The sequence below is a fragment of the Adelges cooleyi genome, unplaced genomic scaffold (genome assembly GCF_023614345.1).
Source record: "Adelges cooleyi isolate 19-005CV unplaced genomic scaffold, UGA_ACOO_1.1 ACOO_flye_CR_arks_rails_tigmint_CR_PRNA_9, whole genome shotgun sequence".
Classification (NCBI taxonomy): Eukaryota; Metazoa; Arthropoda; class Insecta; order Hemiptera; family Adelgidae; genus Adelges; species Adelges cooleyi.
This window is the reverse complement of record NW_026096579.1, coordinates 2,948,979-2,970,586: the sequence shown is the minus strand read 5'-3', so window position 1 is coordinate 2,970,586 and position 21,608 is coordinate 2,948,979. Positions and strand designations below refer to the sequence as shown.

General features: G+C 26.6%; 3 protein-coding genes across 7 annotated transcripts; 1 reads left to right on the top strand and 2 right to left on the bottom strand.

The window, feature by feature from the left end:
* Window positions 1–501: 501 nt before the first annotated feature.
* LOC126846804 (histone deacetylase complex subunit SAP30 homolog) lies at window positions 502–2,772 on the bottom strand. Its single transcript, XM_050586604.1, has 4 exons — window positions 2,514–2,772; window positions 1,566–1,739; window positions 1,301–1,489; window positions 502–873 (listed from the first exon to the last, which is right to left on the bottom strand). The coding sequence occupies exons 2-4, from the start codon at window positions 1,734–1,736 to the stop codon at window positions 742–744; spliced, it is 492 nt and encodes a 163-aa protein (XP_050442561.1). The 5' UTR covers window positions 1,737–1,739; window positions 2,514–2,772; the 3' UTR covers window positions 502–741.
* Window positions 2,773–3,905: 1,133 nt separating this feature from the next.
* On the bottom strand, window positions 3,906–9,431 carry LOC126846803 (N-acetylgalactosaminyltransferase 6). Of its 3 annotated transcripts, none has more exons than XM_050586602.1 (11): window positions 9,302–9,399; window positions 8,817–8,909; window positions 8,580–8,727; window positions 8,295–8,461; window positions 8,035–8,226; window positions 7,776–7,953; window positions 6,768–6,996; window positions 6,412–6,633; window positions 6,105–6,197; window positions 4,960–5,100; window positions 3,906–4,891 (listed from the first exon to the last, which is right to left on the bottom strand). In XM_050586602.1, the coding sequence occupies exons 1-11, from the start codon at window positions 9,378–9,380 to the stop codon at window positions 4,721–4,723; spliced, it is 1,713 nt and encodes a 570-aa protein (XP_050442559.1). In that variant the 5' UTR covers window positions 9,381–9,399; the 3' UTR covers window positions 3,906–4,720. The 3 variants fall into 3 exon arrangements, with proteins under 3 accessions (XP_050442559.1, XP_050442558.1, XP_050442560.1); XM_050586603.1 differs by lacking the exon at window positions 9,302–9,399 and adding an exon at window positions 9,405–9,431 and having other exon boundaries at window positions 3,908–4,891; XM_050586601.1 differs by having other exon boundaries at window positions 8,817–9,391.
* Window positions 9,432–11,340: 1,909 nt separating this feature from the next.
* LOC126846915 (uncharacterized) lies at window positions 11,341–20,130 on the top strand. Of its 3 annotated transcripts, none has more exons than XM_050586780.1 (16): window positions 11,341–11,568; window positions 11,841–11,944; window positions 12,008–12,256; window positions 12,321–12,656; window positions 12,786–13,100; window positions 13,217–13,386; window positions 13,460–13,655; window positions 13,724–13,945; window positions 14,439–14,496; window positions 15,136–15,966; window positions 16,604–16,719; window positions 16,782–16,850; window positions 17,594–17,627; window positions 17,701–17,777; window positions 18,755–18,844; window positions 19,079–20,130. In XM_050586780.1, exons 2-15 carry the CDS (start codon window positions 11,906–11,908, stop codon window positions 18,842–18,844), a joined length of 2,802 nt encoding a protein of 933 aa, XP_050442737.1. In that variant the 5' UTR covers window positions 11,341–11,568; window positions 11,841–11,905; the 3' UTR covers window positions 19,079–20,130. The 3 variants fall into 3 exon arrangements, with proteins under 3 accessions (XP_050442737.1, XP_050442735.1, XP_050442738.1); XM_050586778.1 differs by lacking the exon at window positions 11,341–11,568 and adding an exon at window positions 11,577–11,695 and having other exon boundaries at window positions 19,079–20,129; XM_050586781.1 differs by lacking the exons at window positions 11,341–11,568; window positions 18,755–18,844 and adding an exon at window positions 11,577–11,695 and having other exon boundaries at window positions 19,079–20,128.
* Window positions 20,131–21,608: the final 1,478 nt, after the last annotated feature.

Below are 21,608 nucleotides of genomic sequence, written 5' to 3'. Positions count from 1 at the left end.
AAAAAAAGAATCATAATTCATTTTTTATTATGATACAATCTGACTAATTATTTCTTATAGAAAAATCATAGTAGTTACTACTTTACAGTTTACTAGTAGTTAATTTTTTAAGTGCAGACAATTGATACCTATTTAAAAAAAAAAAAGTATTATTTTTCTATGTTTTTTAATTAATAATACTTTATTATTTTGAAAATAGGCTAACTTCATTGTGACTATGATTAATGCATAGGGTTTTAAATAAACTTTTGAACAATTTCAAATAAATATATTTTAGCTTCTTATAGTGTGTATAAATCTACTTAATTTTAGAAGAAAACAAATAAATTGTAAATAGTTGTCAGTATTTAGAACATAGCTTTATAAAATTTTCAACATTACCAATACATATTGCATTAAAACTAATGCAGAAAACTTAAATACTAAGAAGAATACACTTTAAAGGTAACTGGCAACTATTAAAAATAGAATATTAATTTAAATTTAAACATAGAATTTATTATTTTTAACTACTTAATTCCTCTTACATAAAAAACATGATTTTGTAAAGGGCTGTCTTTGTCGTAAATTGTCATAATGTTACAATGTATTACAAATAATATTAATAATTTAAAGTACATAATTAATTTACAAATTTACAAAACTTATTTAAGCTTTTATAATTTAAATACTTAAACTTTCATAAATAAATAATTATGTGTAAAAAAAAATTAAAGTCATCTTAAATTATAGTACATCTAGTTATACATTATCCAAATTGTTGCTAGTAGTTTTTTGATCCAATTTATTTCCATTTGTTTTAATTGTATAAATAAAAAATGTTAGTGCTTCCTTCTCGTTAACTGATATCGTTTTGAAATGGTTTAAAAGAGTCTGAAAATAAAGTAATAAAAAACATAAAATAACTTTAAATTAGAATTGAGGATCAAGATCGAATATTGGTTTATCGGATATAGTTTTTTTATAAACTAATATTAGATATTAGCTTTTTACTATTTAATGGTAAGCCTAAGGGTAAATAGGCTTAATAGTAAGCCAATTGGCTCATATTTAGCCAATTAATCATATTACCTAACACCTCTAGTTATTAGTATTTAACTCAAAAAAAATCATTATTGGATAATTTCTAATTTAAAAATTATAAAACTGTAAAAATCATCTCTTCTTCTTCGCTTTACCCCATACAAATGGTATCAGCTATAATGAAAAAGCCAGAATTGACAGTGGTTAAAAAAAAAGGAGGTTGGTGACAACAAGTAGAAAGCAGAGTAGTATAATGAATTATCAGTTATCATCAAACCTCTGCCATTTGAGCTTTGTTGAGACTTGGTTTCGTCACTACTTTAAAATGCTTTTTATAACGTCTTAATGTGTTCATTTGTAATTGAGAAAAGTCAACTTCAGGTACTTCATCTTGGTTTGAAGGTTTTAATGATCTAGCACTCTGAATCATGTTTTTGTGATAGTCACAAATGTAGATATGTCTAGCCTATTAAAAAAATAAATTATGTTAATAAAAATATAGTATATTTTTACATATTTAATAGATGTTTTTATAAACGCACAACTGCATCTAAATGTAATTTGAGCTGCCGAACTGTATTTCGTATTTTTTTACTATACGAGGCATTTCCTGCCTGTCGTTGGCATCTAAATCCTTCTTCTTGTAAACAACACAATTTGTCATTTGGGCCACGAGAATCTTCTTCACCAGTACTAAAACCGTTTTGATTCATTTTCTAAAAAAAGTAAGAAAAAATAAATTAAACATTGTTACTCTAAGAATAAAAAAATAATAAATTTCAAAAATCTATTTAGCTTGTGTTTGGAAATGATCAAAATTAAAATGTCAAGTTTGAAACTTTAGAAAATTTAAGCTGTTCTTAATTTATTAAAAAACCTCCTGGAAAACTCAAAACAATCCCAAGTATGAAATACTTGGTTGTAATACTTTTAATTCTTAATATTATATACTTATGCTCTTTATTTACTAATGTTTAATACTCTATGGTTTACTTAGTATTTGTTTTTTTTTTGTTTTCATTTCAAAGTTATCTTTACTATTTACAAACTCATTTAAAGTTACTTTCAATTATCTGTACTGTTTGCCCTATGGGTGTTATCATCCATTTGATGAAATAAATAAATAAAAAATGAAAACTAAATTAGTACATTTTAATGTTTTTTTTACGATGCTTCAACATTTTAGTAGTTATGCTCTATAAATATAATAATGGCTTTAGTTAACAACTATCATTTTTTGTTTGGATACTTTTTATTCATTATTATTTACTAGTTAGAGATATTAGACATATAGAATTATTTACAATGCCAAATAAATATGAGATACCCTTGTTTACGTTTTATTGTGTGGTACACTTTAAAAAAAACACTAAAAATTAAATAGATATGGCAGAGGAAATTGTATTGTTATTAAGTATATGAATTTATACTACCTAAAATCACTTAGTATATGTGACAATTCTAGAAAAAGTTAAGTTATTTACACTTACCAGTCAATGGCGAACCTTCTTAAATCTTAAATAACAATATATCATACAGGAATAACTCGACTTTTTATTTTGACAATGTTAAACAACGCATTAAGAATGACAGACAACAGCTGCAATTACACAACATAAATAAAATTAAAATAATGACACAATACCTAAGATGATAGGTACAAGTATATTATGAAAGTATACAAAATACAAATTGAATTTAAAAAAGCGAATGTAAAATTATGTCAATTATATTTGATTAGAAGTTTAACGAATAACGTCGGTAATATTGTAATATGTAGGTTGTATACTACAGATAAGAATCGTTGATAAATAAAAACAGTGGACAATGATAAAACAGTTAGGGTTGCCAACATTAACATTAGGTATATAAGTGGTAAAATAATTTAAAAATTCAAATAACTTATAATCACACATTTGTAAATTGTACATCTAGACAGTCAACATGAACAACTTATTATATTGTTACTTAATTGTAACGAGTGTCTAAAGCCTGAAAAAATAATTTACAACCATATAATACCATATAATATTTTAATAATAGGTAGTTAATAATGTACAAAATACAAATGTTCAACATTTTCCCTAATTTTTGCATATACCTAATACCTATAGGAAATACCTGTATAAAAAAAAATCCATAAGACTATACTAAGTGCCAGTGTAGTTCTATAGTACCAACTATCTACCAGAAACCAAATACTATAATAGTATAATATCTACATAAAAATCATAATGCACCAATTCTAATTTTTTATTTTTTAGTCCAACGTTATTTGTGGACTTTGGTGAAAATTCTATACAAAGTAATAGATGTATGCATCATCTTTTTTTTTTTTAAATAACTGTCTCTTCAGTTTTTCCGGTTGAATCTTTCTTTTCACTTATCATGTCAACCTATATTCTCGAAATTTATACTCCTCCACCACGCCACAGCCATCAAAAGTAGCATATAGAACTAGTGAAGTATAATCCCCAAGACAACTACTTTTTAAGTCACTATAGGGCTAGAGCATAAAGTAATATTATTCTCTTAGGCCAGAGAGGTACGGTTCTTTTTAGGGACAGTCGTTTTGTATACTTGCAATTAAAATATAATTTTGATCAAAAGCGTAATAATATAACTGAATGTTATCTTTTTCCAAATAAAAAAAGTTACAAGAAAAAGGAAAAACTCAAGGGCATTATAAAGAATTGTTATTTAGGTTATAAACAATATTCCGGACTCAATAATTGTCATAAAAAATTTAATTCTTTAATACAACATAATAATAATTTTTATTACTAACTTTTGGAATCAACCTTCAGTTATTACAAATCACAAAACATTAATATATTAAAAAGGTTTACAAAATAATAATAAAAACTATTTTTGTTTGTTATTTGAGCATATTTAAAATCAGTACTTTATTGAAATTAGATTAATTAAATATGACGTATGTAATAATACTAATAAATAATAAAAAAAATTTGGAGTGCTTAAATAATACATAAAATTAAAATTAAAATCACAATAGTTTACTTTATGTCATTTAAGTAGATAAATTATAAGTACACAAAGTGATAGTTATAATTTATGACTATAATCATGTTAGTCATGTACAGTAGAGTCTCGGCTATATGATAATTCAAGACATCCAGTAATCCGGACCCTCGAAAATGAACAAATGCTTCAAGAATTTTAAGAATAAGCGATAACATTGTTATTTCAAGTGAAAAAGCAAAAAAAAATTTACACTTTTTTTAAACCTGACCAATAAGTTATGTATAAAAGTTAATAAAGTTTGTAATATTTTGTACAATAAATACATAGATTTTACGACTAAAATTTGTTTTTTATGAACCTCTATTTATTCAGCGTTTTCATTAAACCGGCAGTCCTCTGGTCTGATATCTGCTGGATTACTGAGAGGCTACTGTAGTTAAAATAATAAATAATAAGTAATTCTGATATGTCTGAAGTATCAAAAATATCTATGTTAACACATGTTAATAAAAATGTTATACAGATTAAGTATAGACCTTTTTAAAAATCTAAAAAAGTTGATTTTTTTTGTTTTACATAATATACTAGTTGGTAACAAACATACTGTGTACTAAACAACACTACTTATCACAGATAACCACATAAAAATATTCAATAAACATAATTAAAAATATTTTTTTATATTCAACTAACTGATAAATAGATAAAAGTATTACTGTCCTATAAGATTTAGTGTCCAATTTGTTGCAAGTGGATTTACGTGTTCAATAATCCATTTTTGATCTTCATCTTTTGGGTCACAATGAGTTACATATACTTTTCTTGTACTAATATCACCTTCCAAACATCTGTAGTTACCTCCATGAACGAGCATTTTATTTTCCTGCAATAAAACATTCAAATTGTAGGTATATATTTTTTTAATATTAACTGTTAATAGAAATTATTTACATGATCATAATTCCAGAGCTGATTACCCCCAGAACTATGACATCTATATAATGATATTTTGCCTCTTGTCGATACATCCGAAACATCCAAACACATGTTGTTTTTTTTCCTTATGTCTTTTCTCCAACTTAATGTGAATTCCTAAAACAGTTTTACAAAAATATATTACATGTTGTACGTACATAAGACCTACCTTCAATCTAGTTTTAAACACTAAAAAAAATGTTCCCCCACTTCTGGGAGAAAAGGTTAAATATATTTTCTTAGTTTTAGACTATAAATAGGTAATGTTGTATCTAAAGAATTTCTAACTATCTTTTAGAAAGTTTAAAGGCCGACACTCAGCCCATTTCCAAGGAGTTAAGTATAGGCAATTTTTCATAAAATCTTAATTTTGAGCTTGGACTATAGTATATACTTATTAAGACAATAATGAGGATACATTATTAATTGCTAATTTTTTTGTCAGACTATCACAGTAATTTCTATAGTATACATAACAATTTTTTCCCAATTAAAACTGCTTTGCGTGGGTCAAGTATGTGAAAACAGTATTAACAGTAGATTCACCAAATTTTTACAATGTTTAGAGATAAACCTTATCTATGGGGTAACGTTTTAATTTTTTTGTTATCTAAATTTAATACTTTTTTATAAACAAAAAAAGATGAAAAAAATTAACCTGTCCCAACAAAATTGAAAAAAAAAAGCCTTAGAATTAAAAGTTCAATTCTGGCGCATTAGATCATTTGACAATTATTGAAGGTAAAACTGTTACATGCTAATGTCTAAAGCATTAAAAAATTTAGTCACAATTAAAAAACTATTTTTCCCTTATTACATATATGTATCAAAGCTTTTAAATCATAATATCTCCAATATGACATTATAACATAAGAAGTCATTAAAAAAAAAATACATATATTTAATACTTATATTTTTGTAAAATTGTCATTGTACTCATTAGAGGAACTAATATAAAAAGAATTGCAAATAAGACATTGATACAATTTTTAAGTATTTGTTTTTAGGACACAATAAAAGTATATAAGATGAAAATAACACTATAGTCAATGAAGCCTCAAACTTCATATGCCGCTGCATACATTTTAAACCACAATATATATTAATAAGTGTCACATTACCTGATCATCATTGTTGTCTCTGCAATTTTTCAACTTAAGCCTATCTTCTAACGTAGAATCTAAACAAAGCTCAGGAGCATTGTAACTTCTGATCTACAAACAAATATTATAATTTTAAAATAAAAATAAAAAATTGTTTTATTTTTTGATTAGATATGTTGATATTGTTGTTTAAAAATTAAATTTTAGATACTTTTTAGACAAAATATTTAAATAATAATCATTGAGAATAACTAGTGAAAATTGTCGTAAACATTTTACTTTTGAAAAAAATAATTAAAATTATTTTTATTATGAATTCATATACCTTTCCATGGCCGATATCTGGTGGTTCCACAAGTGGATACCTTTTGACTAAGTCAAATGCGATTTCACTTATAAACCATTTAAAAGGTTTACATTTTAATTTTTCTCGAATTTTTTTTTGCTCAGTCAGATCACCAGGATCGATGTGTCGGTAAGTAGGTCTTCGACTATACAAGTACTCTGCATACTCATCCATCCATACTTCTGCGACGCGTTTATAATTCTAATTACAATTTATAAATTAACTATGTAAACTAAAAAATCAATTATGCTATGAATATATCATTAATGGTATATATTATACCAGGGATTCCTGGTTCAACTGATTGTGCTCATGGTTATAATTTTTTTGCTTACTTTTCCAACAAAGTCTCCAATACCAGGATTAGGAAACGGTGCAAATTTTCTATAAATGTGTCCTATTCTTGAACAAGGGGCATCTAGTATTGTTCCACCACATTGCCATATTTTAAATGACAATTCATACTGCTCTCCACCCCAAATATCCAAACCTGGATCATAACCTCCAAGTTCCCAAAACCAACGAGCACTTATGGCAAACAAACCTCCTGCCATTACTGGATTTCTAGAAAAATTGAATATATGATACATTTATAGTATCGTTTTAACAGCATTGTTTTAGCATCAAGTTTTTATTTGTATAGTTTAATATATTCTATTGCTATACAGGGTCTTCAGAATTTCATAGGCCACCTGATTTTTTGATGGTATAATAGAAATATAAAAAAATTATTTATGTAAAACCTTTTAAATTTTTTTCAAACAATAATAATTTAAAGTTGTTTTTTTTCTATCGGAAGCCAGATTTAGGGGAAAGGGGGGAGGGATGTTTTGAAACTTTGTATATATATTAGACTGGTTAAAAATGTATTTTATTTTATTTTTTCGCCTCCACAACGAAAAATGGGTACACTCGTTGAAAAAACGTGTCTGGTAAAAGGGAAAAAATGTTTTATTTCTCAAAAAAAAGATTTATTTTGGCTAATTGCATAGGTATTCTTCATTTTCCATTTAAATGACACAAGATATTTCTACTGTTTTTTTATTACGTATAACATTGTACATTTTAAAAACACATGGTTCAAGCTAGCTACCGGCCTTTATAAGCTTATAAAAAGACCTTCAAGATTAATTATAGCTATAACTGAGTTTTTACATAAATATATGTTTTATATTCCATGAATTTTATTGGCTAAACTACTTGTCAAAACTCAATCATAATCATAATCAATCTTGAAGGTCTTTTTTTTTTATAAGCTGGTACTTAGACCTGTGTGTGTGTAAATATACATGGTATTATAATTTATACATCTGGGTGAATAAGATATTTGTAGCTGATGTTACCGAAATGGTTTAGTAGGAGTCATTAGGTCTTCTGGCAATAAAGGTAATCTTTTATAAAAAAATTCCCAATCAAAAGCACCTCTAGCCCCTTCATCTTGAGCTTTATATTGAAATGTTTCATACCCTATAACATCAATGAATGGACAAACACATGTACGGTAATCATCTGTAATAGGCTCTAAAAAAATATATAATACATGAGAAATAAATTGTTTAAGTTATGTACAAGTTTAACTGAAAAAAAAAAATATATATTTACCTAATAGAGGTGGCAACCAATTAACATTAGCTTCAGTATGTGAATCTAAAAATATTAATACCTCACTAATAGCTTTTTTAGCACCAGCTAAACGAGCCCTAATAAGGCCCTGTCTTTTTTTCAAATGTATTACTTGTACTTTACCATACAAGTTAGTTTTCACAAAATTATCTAATGGACCTTTACAATGAGCTAAAAACAAATATAAATAATTATATAAAAACACAAAAACTAAAAAACGTATTCATGATTTTTCATACATTTGGTGCTGGAATCATCAACTAATATAATTTCCTTTAATAAAGTTTTAGGTGAGCGGTTCAATACACTATAAACAGTTCTCAACAGGACTGAAAAATGTTCATTGTGAAATGGCACAATTACACTTACAGTTGGCAATTTGGAACTGTATCTTTTGGATTTACAACTGAAAACAAATAAAATACTTATATAGCTAATTAAATAAATATTAATATTATTTAATAGATACACAATGTACCTATACATATAAATATATTTTTAACGAGTGCAAAATTACTACTTACAGCTTGTGACGAATATCTGGCAGTGAACGATTCACAGATATACTATCACTTAACAAGGCATTAAATCCATTTACTTTATACAATGATTCATACTTGTCCTGCATTTCAGAATTTTGTAATTCAGCAATTATACCTTGTTCACCAACACCTTCAAAATAAAGTTGCTTTTTTTTATAAGCAATATAAGTTTACAAACCCTAAAATACTAAAATTTTAAGTTTATTATGTTCCACCTACCTGTTCTGAGTTTTTCTATATTAATTTGTTGCCAATCATGCCAATCAATTTTTTGAGGCACATAGTTAGTTTGTAATTGATAATCTGCTAAAACTGAAGTCAAATTAGTACTACCTCTATGCTTTTTAGTTGTCCATTTTAAGAATTTAAAAACGACAATAGTGACAACAACAGTGATCAAAATGTATAAAAAATATTTAATTGCACTTTTCAAATTTCTTTTCATTTCTACTTTTAAAGAAACTTATAAAAATTGAAAACAATTCAAGCATATAAATAAACACGGTGCATAATATTTTTGAGAACCCTATAAAATGATTTATTTGGAGTTGTCATGGCAATAAATAAAGGGTATAGTTTAACAATTGGGGTAAAAATCGTTGAAACTAGTACTTCCTATCATGTAATGACAGAATGCATTTGCATTCTCTCATTTATGATAAAACTCCAGTGTCACTTCATTTTTCACAATATCAAACACCTACGCAGTTGTTTGTCCAATAAAAATTGATAACTATAATTAAAAAAAAAAAAAAATATATGGTTTCTTATAAAAATATACATTACAATAAAAATTATACTATGTACATTTTGAGCACGCTTGCCGCTAGCGGCGAATTCAGATTTCAGTACATCTCTTATCTACAGTCTACCATAACATCAATTGACAACAATGATAAAACGGTTATAGCAAGGTGGATTTATAAATCCACCTTGGGTTATAGCTCATTTTTATCAAATAATGATAACAACAATATGATAAATTATACCATTGAGTATTGATATGTTCAGAGTACATGCTTAACCCTTTAACTGGCCATAGCACTCCTTTTACGGACAATAATATAGATTATAGACTATAGTATTTACATAATATTAATATTGATATATGATACATCAATGATGGAAAGTTATATAATTTACTATGTATATACATATTAATAATATATTATATGACAGTGATTTAGACTTATTATTTAATGATTATGGTGGATCATGGACGTAAAGAATAAAATAAAAATCGAATATCTGCACGTGTTACTCACTTATTTTAATACAAACTATGAGATGACAAATAGTTGTCACTAGTGAAGTGGAAATTTGGTCATGCCACCGTGGATAAAAAAATAAATAGTACTGAATAAATCCACAAAAATCAAAATATTAAACATTATTTTATTAGGCTCGCTGTGGATATAGTTAATCCACAGTCAGCATTGTTTTAACTATTAAACTAAATACTTGCATAAGTCAAAATCGTTTTATAACAATGAAAATATTTTTGGTTGTAACAAGACACGTTAGGAAGGATTTTGTGTTAACAATGATGTTTTTTTGTGTCTGGGCCCATGATATTTTTTAAATCGCTGAGCCGATTCCTTTGCAGCAAGGCTATATATTAGAAAGCATACCCGAAAGGCACTTAACATTACAAATTTAAAAAGTTTACCCCTTTAAAATCGAGTAAAACACTGGAAAAGTTTCCTTATTATTAACTTAAAACTATGGCGCGCTATAGCTTCTAAAAATAGTATAGGTATATTATTTCATAATTTGTATACATTTTTTTAAAATAATATAACAGTTAATACTATCAGTATACGTTTACAAACCGAAAAAATATCAGAGATCATTTCCCCAAAAGGTTTAAAAACTATTTCTTTATATTTTTTTCAAAGTAAGTTTTAGGACTTGAGGCTGAAAATTAGACTGGATCTAGATCTAGTGAAGGTCTTTATAACAGTAATATTTCGATAATACCGATTTAACAATAATAACATTTACTATTTATTTTTATTAATGATCTCCCCCCCCCCCCAAAAAAAAGAGTTCAATGCATTTTGACCTAAGTAAATTTTTAGGTTGCTATAAGTGTTGGTCAATCAACATTCAACAGGGTATTTAAAAATATTTTCATTATATTGTTAATTATGATACATGAGTAACAAGCAATAACTAACAAGGCCAATAAATTATTATAGACAAACGATCGACCCTAATCATATCCACCTTAATACTCAAAATATAGTTTTAGGCATATTATAACTTTTATAATGCTTTTGTCGATTTTCAAACTGCACTATCAGATGTAAGCTAAAAAAAATGCTTATTAAAAAAATTAAAATCGCGCTAGAGAATATAATTGCATTTGTTCCAAAAGTATATTTTCTCGACAAAATCAAGTGTACAATGTTTATAATGTAGGGGGGTCAAGGGTCAAACCCTTATTCTCCAAAAATTTGGGGTGGGCGGCCTTCTTTTGACCCATTGGACATTAAAAATATTATCCTAAATTACACAATTTGAAATTTGGCAACCCTACTCTTCATATTAGAAATTTATATAATATACAAATTTTGGATGTCTTAGCCGACTGGAATAGTGGAATGGTTAATGTTTATCAATTGATAACAATTAATATGTTTACAACGATAAGATTTAAACAATTTTCATGCTGATAGCAACGTTTTGTTCATCTTACTATCACATTAGAGTTTTGTAAAAACTAAGATAATAACATTGCTGAATTTTGATCAAGAAAGTGTTACTGTACTCTGTAGTCGCATTTAAAATATAAACCATAGATAAGTATATAAACTGAAGACCTAAAAATTATCGTAAAAGTTCATATGCTTTTTTTGTATTTAACGTATTTTAGTTGTTTTCTCAAGTGAAACATTTGGTGCAATCAGTTTTATTTTAAATTAAAGTTGGTAACCATGTTGTACCGTGTGCATGCTTCATACCATAGGTCAGTAAACTAAGACAAGGATTTGGGGCTGGAGTTTTACAAGCTATTAGTTTTTTTTACACTATTAATTACATAAATTCAGACATTTATATTATAATATAAAAGTAATACTTCCAAATTCAGTTATGTAAGTATTATTATTATTATTATCATCCTTTGGGTAATTAAGAAGAAATTGCAACCTTGCTCTATTGATATGAGGGTTGTTAAACTGAACTTGATGGATACATAATATATTATGTTACCTATAATTAATTAGAAAACAATTTCAGATTACAAATAACGATATGCGAGTAATGGAATTAAGTATCATCTGAATGTTGCTGCTGTTATTACCATGCAAAGCCTGGCGGCTGCTAATGAGGAAGTCGCAAGAGTCTGTATTCTATTATCAATATTTAAACTTCATTTTTATTTTATTAATATTTTGTTCTTACAGATATTGTTACATCTTGGCCGTTCATGTATCCAACATAAAAGCTTAGAGAGTTCAGAGGACGAAGAAGAAGAAGAAGAAGAGGAGGAAGAAAAGGAAAAAGAGGAAAGCTCAGAGGAAGTAAAAAAGGAAAAAGAGAATAACGAAACTCAAAAAGTTAATCGAAAAAAGAAAAACTTATTAGAGAAGTTATATTCATCATATAACCAAAGATTAGTTGATTTCGTAAGCTCTTCTCAATGGCCTGATTATGTAAGAAAAAAAAAAATTAAATACAAAATTAATATTTTCATTAATTTGTAAAATATAATTTTAGCAATTGTCTCCTTCAAGTTTATTGGATGGTTTATTCGATACGTCATTTGAAGGCCATCCAAATGTTCTAATTATAACATTGTATTCTGTTGATATTGGTTATTCAATTAAAATGACTGTTGACGATAATAATTCACCTATAGAAACATATTTTAATTATGAACAAGATTCAATTTTGGAATATATTAAAAATGAAGAAATTCCACCACATCTTTTAGATTTGTTAGAAAAAGCTAAACCACCTTTATTTTACTGTGGGTGTGTTATAGCAGAGATTCATGACAAGAAAACTGATCAGCAGATGATATCCCGTATTCTGTTACGCCCTTCTAACATGGTAAGTTGTTTTGTGAGTGGCTTAGGGAGCTTTTCTACAACTATAGTTAGTCACTGTGTTTTTTTTTACATTATTCTTAAAAAATAATTATGAAAGTTATTTCTTAAAATTAAAAGAATTATTTTTCAGTCTGTTTTGAGCGATTTGAATCAATTACTGGCTTACAGTAATACCCTCAATTGGTCCTATGAAGAAAAGATCAAATTAGAAAGCTTGTTGATGTTAGCATCTCAACCAGAACTATGTATCGATTCAACACCTAGTGTTGGCCAAGCAGTAAGACTATTATACGATATGTATGCATTACGGCGAAAAGAATTGAATCCATTGAAAAACAATCAACAAATTACATATAACATATTTGATTCTGGTTCCATTAGAGAGATATATCATAAGTCATCAAATTCCTTTTTTAATGATGTGCAAAAAAATTCTAATTTAGCGGTCAGTAAAAATATTGTTTAATAAATCCTTATGCAAGTTATTCATCATTAATACTCTAAATATAATAACACATAATTATACAGCTATATTAATATCAAATTTTCTATGTTTTACAGAAATCTGCAAACTGTAATAGTAATGTAAATATGAATTGTCATTTGATGTGGGAGTTTGATTTTCGACTGGATTCAGTAACACTTATTAAATTATCTATTTTGGTTGTAGTAAAAACTCAAGAATATTCTTTATTGTTAAATTTTATTTCTGAAGTTAATTCAGTTTTGAGGTAGCTTAAAATTGATAATTTACTGCTTAGTAATTTGTGGCTTGATTCAAAACCATTATGTCTATATTTGTAGGTTCAAAATAAATCTGAAGACGAATAATTTAAAAGCTTACATAAGTATAATATTAGAAATATTAAAGGAAAAAGTAGATTCAAGAATATCAGTTGTCCGTACATATAAAAGTGGATCAAAACCAAGTTATGTGAAATTTCTGCCTATGCTATTCAATGACAATATACATGAACCCAGTAAAATAGTTATTAGTCAGGTAAATTATATAAACAAAACATTACTGTAGACCATTTTTAATTAATATACTGTTTTTTTTATTTTTAGTTGTTGGACAATTTACTAAAATGTAAATTGGAAAATACATGTAATAATTTTGGAATAGCACAAAAAAAATCTTTAAATTTAGTCTCATCAACAAATTCATCACAGAATGTATTAAAAAAAAATAAATCTTATAATTCAATTTTAAGAAAACGTGCTAAGATAATATGTAAAAATTTTAATGTATTGTCTGAAGACCTAAAGACTGATTCTGAGAAATGTTATGTAAGTATTGGTTTATAGGAGTTCAGAATATGTTTTAGGGAAAATTAAAATTGTTGGCTTTTATTTAAAAAGTATTGTTTATATCATTAAACATCCACCTTAATAATAAGACTTTTTTGTTTTGAGTTAAAAAATTTAAATCATTTTTACCAAATTATCAAAATTGGTGCTTTTTGACCAGAAACATTCTGGAAAGTGTTTTTCGTAAAATAACTCAATAAAAAACTTAAATCATTTTTTTCTATGTTCTCTAAATATTTTTTTTAACATCCGATTGGTGCTCCCTTCCAAAATCATCCCAATTTTATGTATCATAATCATATTCTATTGTGAAGCATGATTTGTCTTTTAAGATCATGTTTTAAATTATATAAAGATTGATTCTTAAAATGAGAAAACATTATTTTCAAAATTGTTGCTAGTATGTGTTCTAAACCACCCTAAGGTGGTTTTAAATATTATATTTAATGTCATTTTTTTTAACTTCTTACAGATGAAACGTAGAAAATGCAGCATTGCAAAGATGTTACTACATTCTAAAAAGAATACTGGTAAGATATTTAAAGAGCCTTTAAATATTCAGTGGATTTTTTAGAAAGGGCATTATTGGATTAAATGATTTAAGATAATTTAAAACTGCCGATTCAATATTACATTTTTTTTTTTTTTTTGAAGGAGGTTCTATATCTGTAACAACTGTGAATAAGTGTGTAAGTTGATTCCTGTGATTTTACAGGGGAGCAATTTTAAACTTTGACCAGCTGCCATACATCAGGATTTCATTTAAAACATTTTATTTTTTTATGATCCTCTTATATTGATAAATACTTTACAGGTATTCAAGTGGTTTCTTTCAAGCTTAAAATTGCTTAAGCAAAAAAAAAAAACCCTTGTAAAATCACTGAAAACGACTTGCACACTTATCCAAAGTTGTTATAGATATCATCTTACATAAAAATTCTGATCATTTTTTTATTACGGGGGCTTTGCAACTGTGATTTGTGCATTTATAAAAGCGCAGCATAAAAGCACCAGGGCAAGTAATGCTCTGGTTTTAACTTCTTTTTGTAGATGGTTTAATAAGTACACTACTGACTTATTTTATTTTTTTTTTGCTTTGCTTAAATACATTTAAGCATTTTTGAATACTTGACTTTGCTTACATAATAATTGATTTTTTAATTAAATAGAGACATCGACGTCAAACAATGCAAATGTTTTGGAAAATGGTGCTGAATCAAATCACGGATCAAGATTAAAAGATTTAGAATCGCCACCGTTAAGTCCTTTAGCTGTTGGCTTATCAGCTTCGAGTTCAATGACATGTGTAACATCTGTGTCTAGCCCAGTTACCGATACATACTCAACGGTAATTCAAATAGAAAATGAACAGGCTACTTTAAAACAAGAAGTACAAAATCACAAACATCTTGCATCATTAGAACTTCATTCAATAGCACTCGCACCATTTGTGTCAAGTTCTTCAAGTGAAATGTCGTTTGTTTCTAACACCGATATGGAGTTATCATCGGTTTCAAGTCCTATAAATGTAGTTTCTTCTGTATCAAGTCCTATAACGGTAGTTTCTTCAACACTTTCTAAAGTATCATCGACTGAAGCAATAAGTATCAATAGTCTATTAGCGTCACAAAGTTTAACTTTACAAACAGACAGAAAGTTGTTGTCAGCATTTCGTGGACAACGTGTACGCATTAACACTAAACTTAAATCGGTACACTCAACAAAAAATCAACATTTAAAATTATTATTATCAAACTGTGATGCAGCAAAAACCAGTCACATTATTAAGCAAAATCCCCCCCAAAATATAAACGATGTGATAAAAACAGCATCAGGTACATTACTGACACAATATGTCAAAATGAAGCCTGGTGGTAAGAGTGCTGTACATAAAAATGGAATCAGCAATGCTGGTCAAACGATTTACAAGAAAATTATCTGTGGAAATGCTGTTGGTAATGTTAACAAGACAATGCCTCAGTTAGCTGCTTCGTTACAAAGTTAGTCATTACATGAAACTATTATTTATATTTATCATAATACTAGGTGGTGCAAAAGAAATACATATTTTTCAATTAAGCAACTTAAAATTAATAAAACATAGTTGTAAAAAAATGTATATGTATATAATTTGTAATTAACTTAGTTCTGATTGGTATACAACGTTTTTAATTTTCAAAAGATTTGTCGAGGAGGACACCTATGTTGTTGGACACACACATTTAGAGCCTCTTGAAAATTCTGCATTGCTTTCGCCGATATTTATTGTGGCACTGCTGCGGTTTCATCATGAATGGCGACTTTTAATTTGGTGGTTTATGGAAATAGATTTTCAGTTTGAGGCAACCCTATAAAAAGAAGTCACAGACAAAGAGATCAGGTAGTTGGCCAAACATATCTCTGACAACTTGCATTAATGCTTATACGGTGTAGGGCTGTGGCCTCATTTTGTTGGAACCATACTTCTCTCATATTTTTCTATTGTTTGAAAAATTTTGAGAATAAGAAATCATGCAACATTAGTATACAATTTTTTTTTTTAATAAAGAAGTTACAGTTGTTTTGAAAAAAAAAGTATTTTTTGCACCATCTTGTACAAACTTGTTTATTTATTAAAAAAGTACAATTTATACTTAGGAACTTCTGCAGTAGATCAAACTACTACAAATTGTCAACTAGACAGACGGAAAACCAAAGTAATTAATAATTTGTTGAATAGTAAAGATTTAATAACTAGTCAACCTAATATACCAGTAAGTTCATTAAAAAGTTACTGCATTTATTTTAGTCTTGTAACGAATTGTTTACTGTTTAGATATCACTGCCAGGTGTTATTGTTCCTAAAAACACAACATCTTTAAATCAATTTAATAACCATCATCAGGTAAAACATAAATATATTTAAAATGTAGGTTACATTTTAACTAAGCATTCTTTTTAACAACGATATATACAGTTTACAAATAAAAAAAAATGTAAAATAATTCAATTAACTTGGAAAGCTAAATAAAAATTTGACGTTCAATTTTATTTGTTCTCTAGTATTTAATAAAATTGACTTCACTGTATAACATTTTGTATTTAATTAAATTTTTTTTTTTAATAAGAAACTGTAATTACAATTTGTTTTAAAAATTATTAATATTATTTTACTGAAGACAAAAAACTACTTAATATAAAATACTTGGTCCTGTACGTGTAATTTCATATTAAAATAAATATCTGTGTATATTTTTTGTTAATACAGTAGATAAATTAAAATTTTTGTGTTAACAGCGTTGCAACAAAATATTAATTTTTGGCTGAGATCTAAATTTTTTAAAATTGTTGTTCGTTTGTGATGTATCTTCCATCTATTCATTTTTGTATAACGGCTACATTAAAGGAAATAGTATGGAGCTTTGGCTAGCATCGCAAAACTTTGTTTTGTTTTTAAAAATATTTAACTTGTTCAAGAATGCATATTTATTTTATGCAGTCCTTAAAGACTTTTTTTTTGTTTATTGTCTGTTGTTTTTATATCAAGTTCTCTTTATGTTTTTCACATTTCATACAAAATAGTTTGCTTTAATTCTTATTTTTTTTTTGTATAATAATTTACATAAACTTTATTAATTTTTTTTTTAGGTAAATATTGCACCAAGGTCGAGTAATTCTAGTGGTAAGAAAAATTGAGTGATTTTTTTTTCTTCAATTATTCAATTTGTTTACAATTATTTTATTTATATTTTTAGTCTCATCATTTACTTGCCAAACATTGAATAACATTAAACCGGCTATAATGGGTTCAATATCTACTGCAAATAACACGGTATGAGTTTATTATTGTATTTAAAAACAATTCATAATTATAGATATTTTTTATTGTTAAGTGTTGGTGATGTAACAAACTCTGAATTTTGCGTTCGAACCAAACTTACTTTAACTTTTAAAACTTGTACGAGCTTTAATTTTAAAAAAAATGTATAATAACTATAAATTAAATAAAAAATGTGTTATGGTTTAGATGTCTATAATTATTCTCGTATTGTAATTGTTTTTTTGTTGTTTGATTTAATTTTTAAAGACTAAAAATGGTAGGTAATTTCATGTTTACAACATTTGATGTGGCATCAAACACGACAAGTGGTTACACCTATATTAATTTTATAAAATTAATTTTCAAGGGAAAGTAGATTTGATAAAAGATTGTAATAGTTAATAAAAATTGGGTTTGGATTCTTTTGTCAAGTTTGGTTAGAAAGTTCGTAATATAGAGTTTGTTTCAAACCTAATCGAACTTGGGCTGTCCAACATTATGTCTTATCATATTTTATACTTTTAAAAGCTGCCAAACTTTAGAATACTTAATACAGTATAGACTTTGTTGTACTATTACCGTTAACCTTCATCCGCTCGCGCCTTATAAAATAACACTACTGCTCTCGACGGTGGCAATTTAGCGGAGGGATGTGTAACTCTGGAGAAGAATATTCTTGAAAATTAAAAAGGGCGGCCAATTTTCCGCCAGCGCGAGCGGATGAAGGTTAATAAACTAACACTTCCATGTTTTCGAAAAAACATAAAAATAATATTTACAATTATTTAATGCTATGTTATGCAGAGGTAACTTGGGAGTATTTTGATACCAGTAAAAATAAACGTTACATAATCTACAAAGCTCTGGCCGGATTATATAAAATATTATCGAACTGAGCCAAATCTTCACTTGTGTTGTCAGCCCAGTTCACCCATTATATTTTCTAACTTCTTCGACAACTTACTGTAAAACTTAATTTTTTTAATTAGGTGAATGTAGGCTCATTTCAAGTGATAAATAACATAACACCCTCAGTTATTGATGGGTTTAGGGCAATTAAGCGAAAACGGTCCACATAGGTATGTTAACTCAATAAAAAAAAAATTACAGTTTTGCATTAAACATTTTATTTATTTAATAATTAGTTTTCAATGAAATAATTGTTGTTAGTAGATTTAGATGTTTTTTAAAGTACTCATTATAATTATTATTATTAAAAAATATTATTTTGGTTAGTATGCTTTTAAATTAAACTTTTTTAAATTTTGTTGGTATGTTATGGTTTAAAATAATAATTTTTAATTTGTTTTTAGCAATGATGCAAATATTACGCATGGAGTATTTAACCATAATAGTAAGTTTTTAATGACTTATACATCATTATTTATTATGTGCAATACATATGCATAAATATATTTAAGTCAACTACGTGTAATACATATTTGTAAATGCTTAAATGTATATATCATCAATGTGTATATGTAAAACAAAATGATAAAATCACTATATGATTATACTGTGTGTAGTATAGGAATATAAGGTTATTGTGATTATATACCTAGCATATAATATTTTAAATGTTAAAATGTTAGGTAAATGTGAATAGTTAAAATGTTCTTAGTAAATTGTATTTATTTTTTTTATTTGTTAAGTAGAAGATTATGGACCAATACTTACCTGCTCGATAATATAGTAACATGTTTTTGTATTGTTTATTCTGATTTTTTGTTTACTGCGTATTTTAAAAACGCTTTATGCATTATTTTATACCATGTACATTTATGCAATATTATTACCGTTTTTGCATTTATTCTAATTTATTTTTGAATAGTTTCAACTTGTAACTAATGACATTACCTCATATTCTTCTACGTGTTCAAATACATTATCAGTATTAATTTTAAATAATATTAGTAGTATATTGAATTATTATTATTCATTAATCTTATTTGTGACTTGTGGAACTGCCCTTCGAACACGCATAAATGTTATGTATTTTTAATAATGACTGATCTAGACTAAAGCATCTGTTGTGAAATGGTTTATCACATGAATAGTACTAGTAATAATAAAAATAATATAATATTGATGTGATAGATCGCTATGTGCATTTAGTTTATGTATGTCTTATTGTGATAATTAATGTTGTTCAATACATAGAGAAACAATAATTGTTTTTCTATTTATTTTTTTTTTCTACTAATGTTGACTCTAAGAAATGATAGATTTGTAGTTTCTCTATGTATTATAATTTTATTTGTGTCTAATTTAATTTTTTTATAATTAATTTAAGAACAGCCGAACAATTAAACGATTCAATATTACTAGATAAAATATCTATAGTATATGTATGTTTTATTTTTGTCAAAACCAATCATTGTAAAATTACTGATGATTTACCAGAAAAGAATAAAAATATTGTAATATCCTAGCTACCTCAAAATGTAATATAATTCTATAATTTATTATTTTCCAAAGTATGCTCTGACCAAAGCAATAGTTTGATAAAATGTATTAAGGCTTTCATGGATTGAAATATAATTTAATACTTATCTTCTAAATAAAAGTATACATTTTCAAATTATTTAAACAGACAAAAAAGCCGAAAATAAAGAAAAATCTTCATTAGTTTTTACTAGTTAATATGTTCAAAATAATGCAAAAATCAAAAAAGTCATCTAATCCTTTTATACTATATTAGTCATATACAATCTTAGCAGATACTTTAACTACATTAAAATAATCAGAGTATATTTAATGTAGAGTGCATAACTTGAAAATATTTTTATTTATTCAAAATCTAAAACAATTTATTGGAATTTGTATTATCCGTTGCAGTTTTTGGTTTAGCTGTTTGGGGTTTTGCAGTGGAATTTTTGGTAGTGAGTTTTTTGACCAAATACTTACTTTATTATATTTTAATGATTAAACCTAAATTATTATATATATTTGGTATACCTATTTACCTAGACTCTAGATCCTAGAGTACTTATACACTTTTATAAATATATAATAACATGAATGTGACACCATCCGTTTGAATTATGATATTAAGTAGGAAATCCATCATAGATCCAGCCTATATAATATTCATACGACTATGTTTTAAAAGAGAGGGGTCATCGATTATTTTTTAAATATCTGTATTTGAACTTAAGTTACATAAATTAAAATTAAATATGGTAGTTGTTTGAAGACAATGAGTGTAAATTCATCTATCCTGCTTTGTTATTATACCTAATAAGCATTTCATTTGGACTTTGGTTCAAATTTTAAATAAAAAAGCTTACATATAAAGTTTTTGTTAAGTTCAATAAACCTAATTATTGACGAAGTATTGAAATTGTAGTCAAACAAGTATCATATACCTAGATCAATTAATTGTAAGTGCGGGAATAATCTTGTTAAACATTTAATTTATATTTTATTCATTAATATCGGTTGCTGATTTTTTTTAAAGGGGATTTCTTAAAGCATTATGCTTTTGTGTATTCAAATTTTAAGTGGCTGTCCATCTAAATATTGCCGCTATAGTTACAGCTTATCAAGACACCTTTCTACATACAATTTTACTTATAAATGTTTGTCAATACCAACTTGTTTATATTTTAGCACCATGATTTTTTAATTAATTCGTGTACATTATTTGCAAAAATATAAAGTATAAAATTGTTTATTTTAAGAGTGAACTATTGAATAATTAGACATTTTCGGTATTAATTTTATATTTATAAATTTGTAGTTACAGTATGCCTTCAGGCGTCGTCGACAGTAGAGCGAACCTCTTATCTCAAGAATTTTTACTTTATATTAGACATTTACAGGAATCTATAGCTGATATTG

Coding starts and splice junctions, on each gene's coding strand:
- LOC126846804 (XM_050586604.1), bottom strand. CDS start 1,736: ATGAATCAAAACGGTTTTAGTACTGGTGAAGAAGATTCTCGTGGCCCA. Junction 1,490..1,565: donor AATTACATTTAGATGCAGTT/GTGCGTTTATAA, acceptor TTTTTTTAATAG/GCTAGACATATCTACATTTG. Junction 874..1,300: donor ACAAAGCTCAAATGGCAGAG/GTTTGATGATAA, acceptor CTTTATTTTCAG/ACTCTTTTAAACCATTTCAA.
- LOC126846803 (XM_050586601.1), bottom strand. CDS start 9,042: ATGAAAAGAAATTTGAAAAGTGCAATTAAATATTTTTTATACATTTTG. Junction 6,634..6,767: donor TTGGAGACTTTGTTGGAAAA/GTAAGCAAAAAA, acceptor AATTGTAATTAG/AATTATAAACGCGTCGCAGA. Junction 6,198..6,411: donor CAGATATCGGCCATGGAAAG/GTATATGAATTC, acceptor ATTTGTTTGTAG/ATCAGAAGTTACAATGCTCC.
- LOC126846915 (XM_050586780.1), top strand. CDS start 11,906: ATGCAAAGCCTGGCGGCTGCTAATGAGGAAGTCGCAAGA. Junction 11,945..12,007: donor CTAATGAGGAAGTCGCAAGA/GTCTGTATTCTA, acceptor TTGTTCTTACAG/ATATTGTTACATCTTGGCCG. Junction 13,656..13,723: donor GTAAAATAGTTATTAGTCAG/GTAAATTATATA, acceptor TTTTATTTTTAG/TTGTTGGACAATTTACTAAA.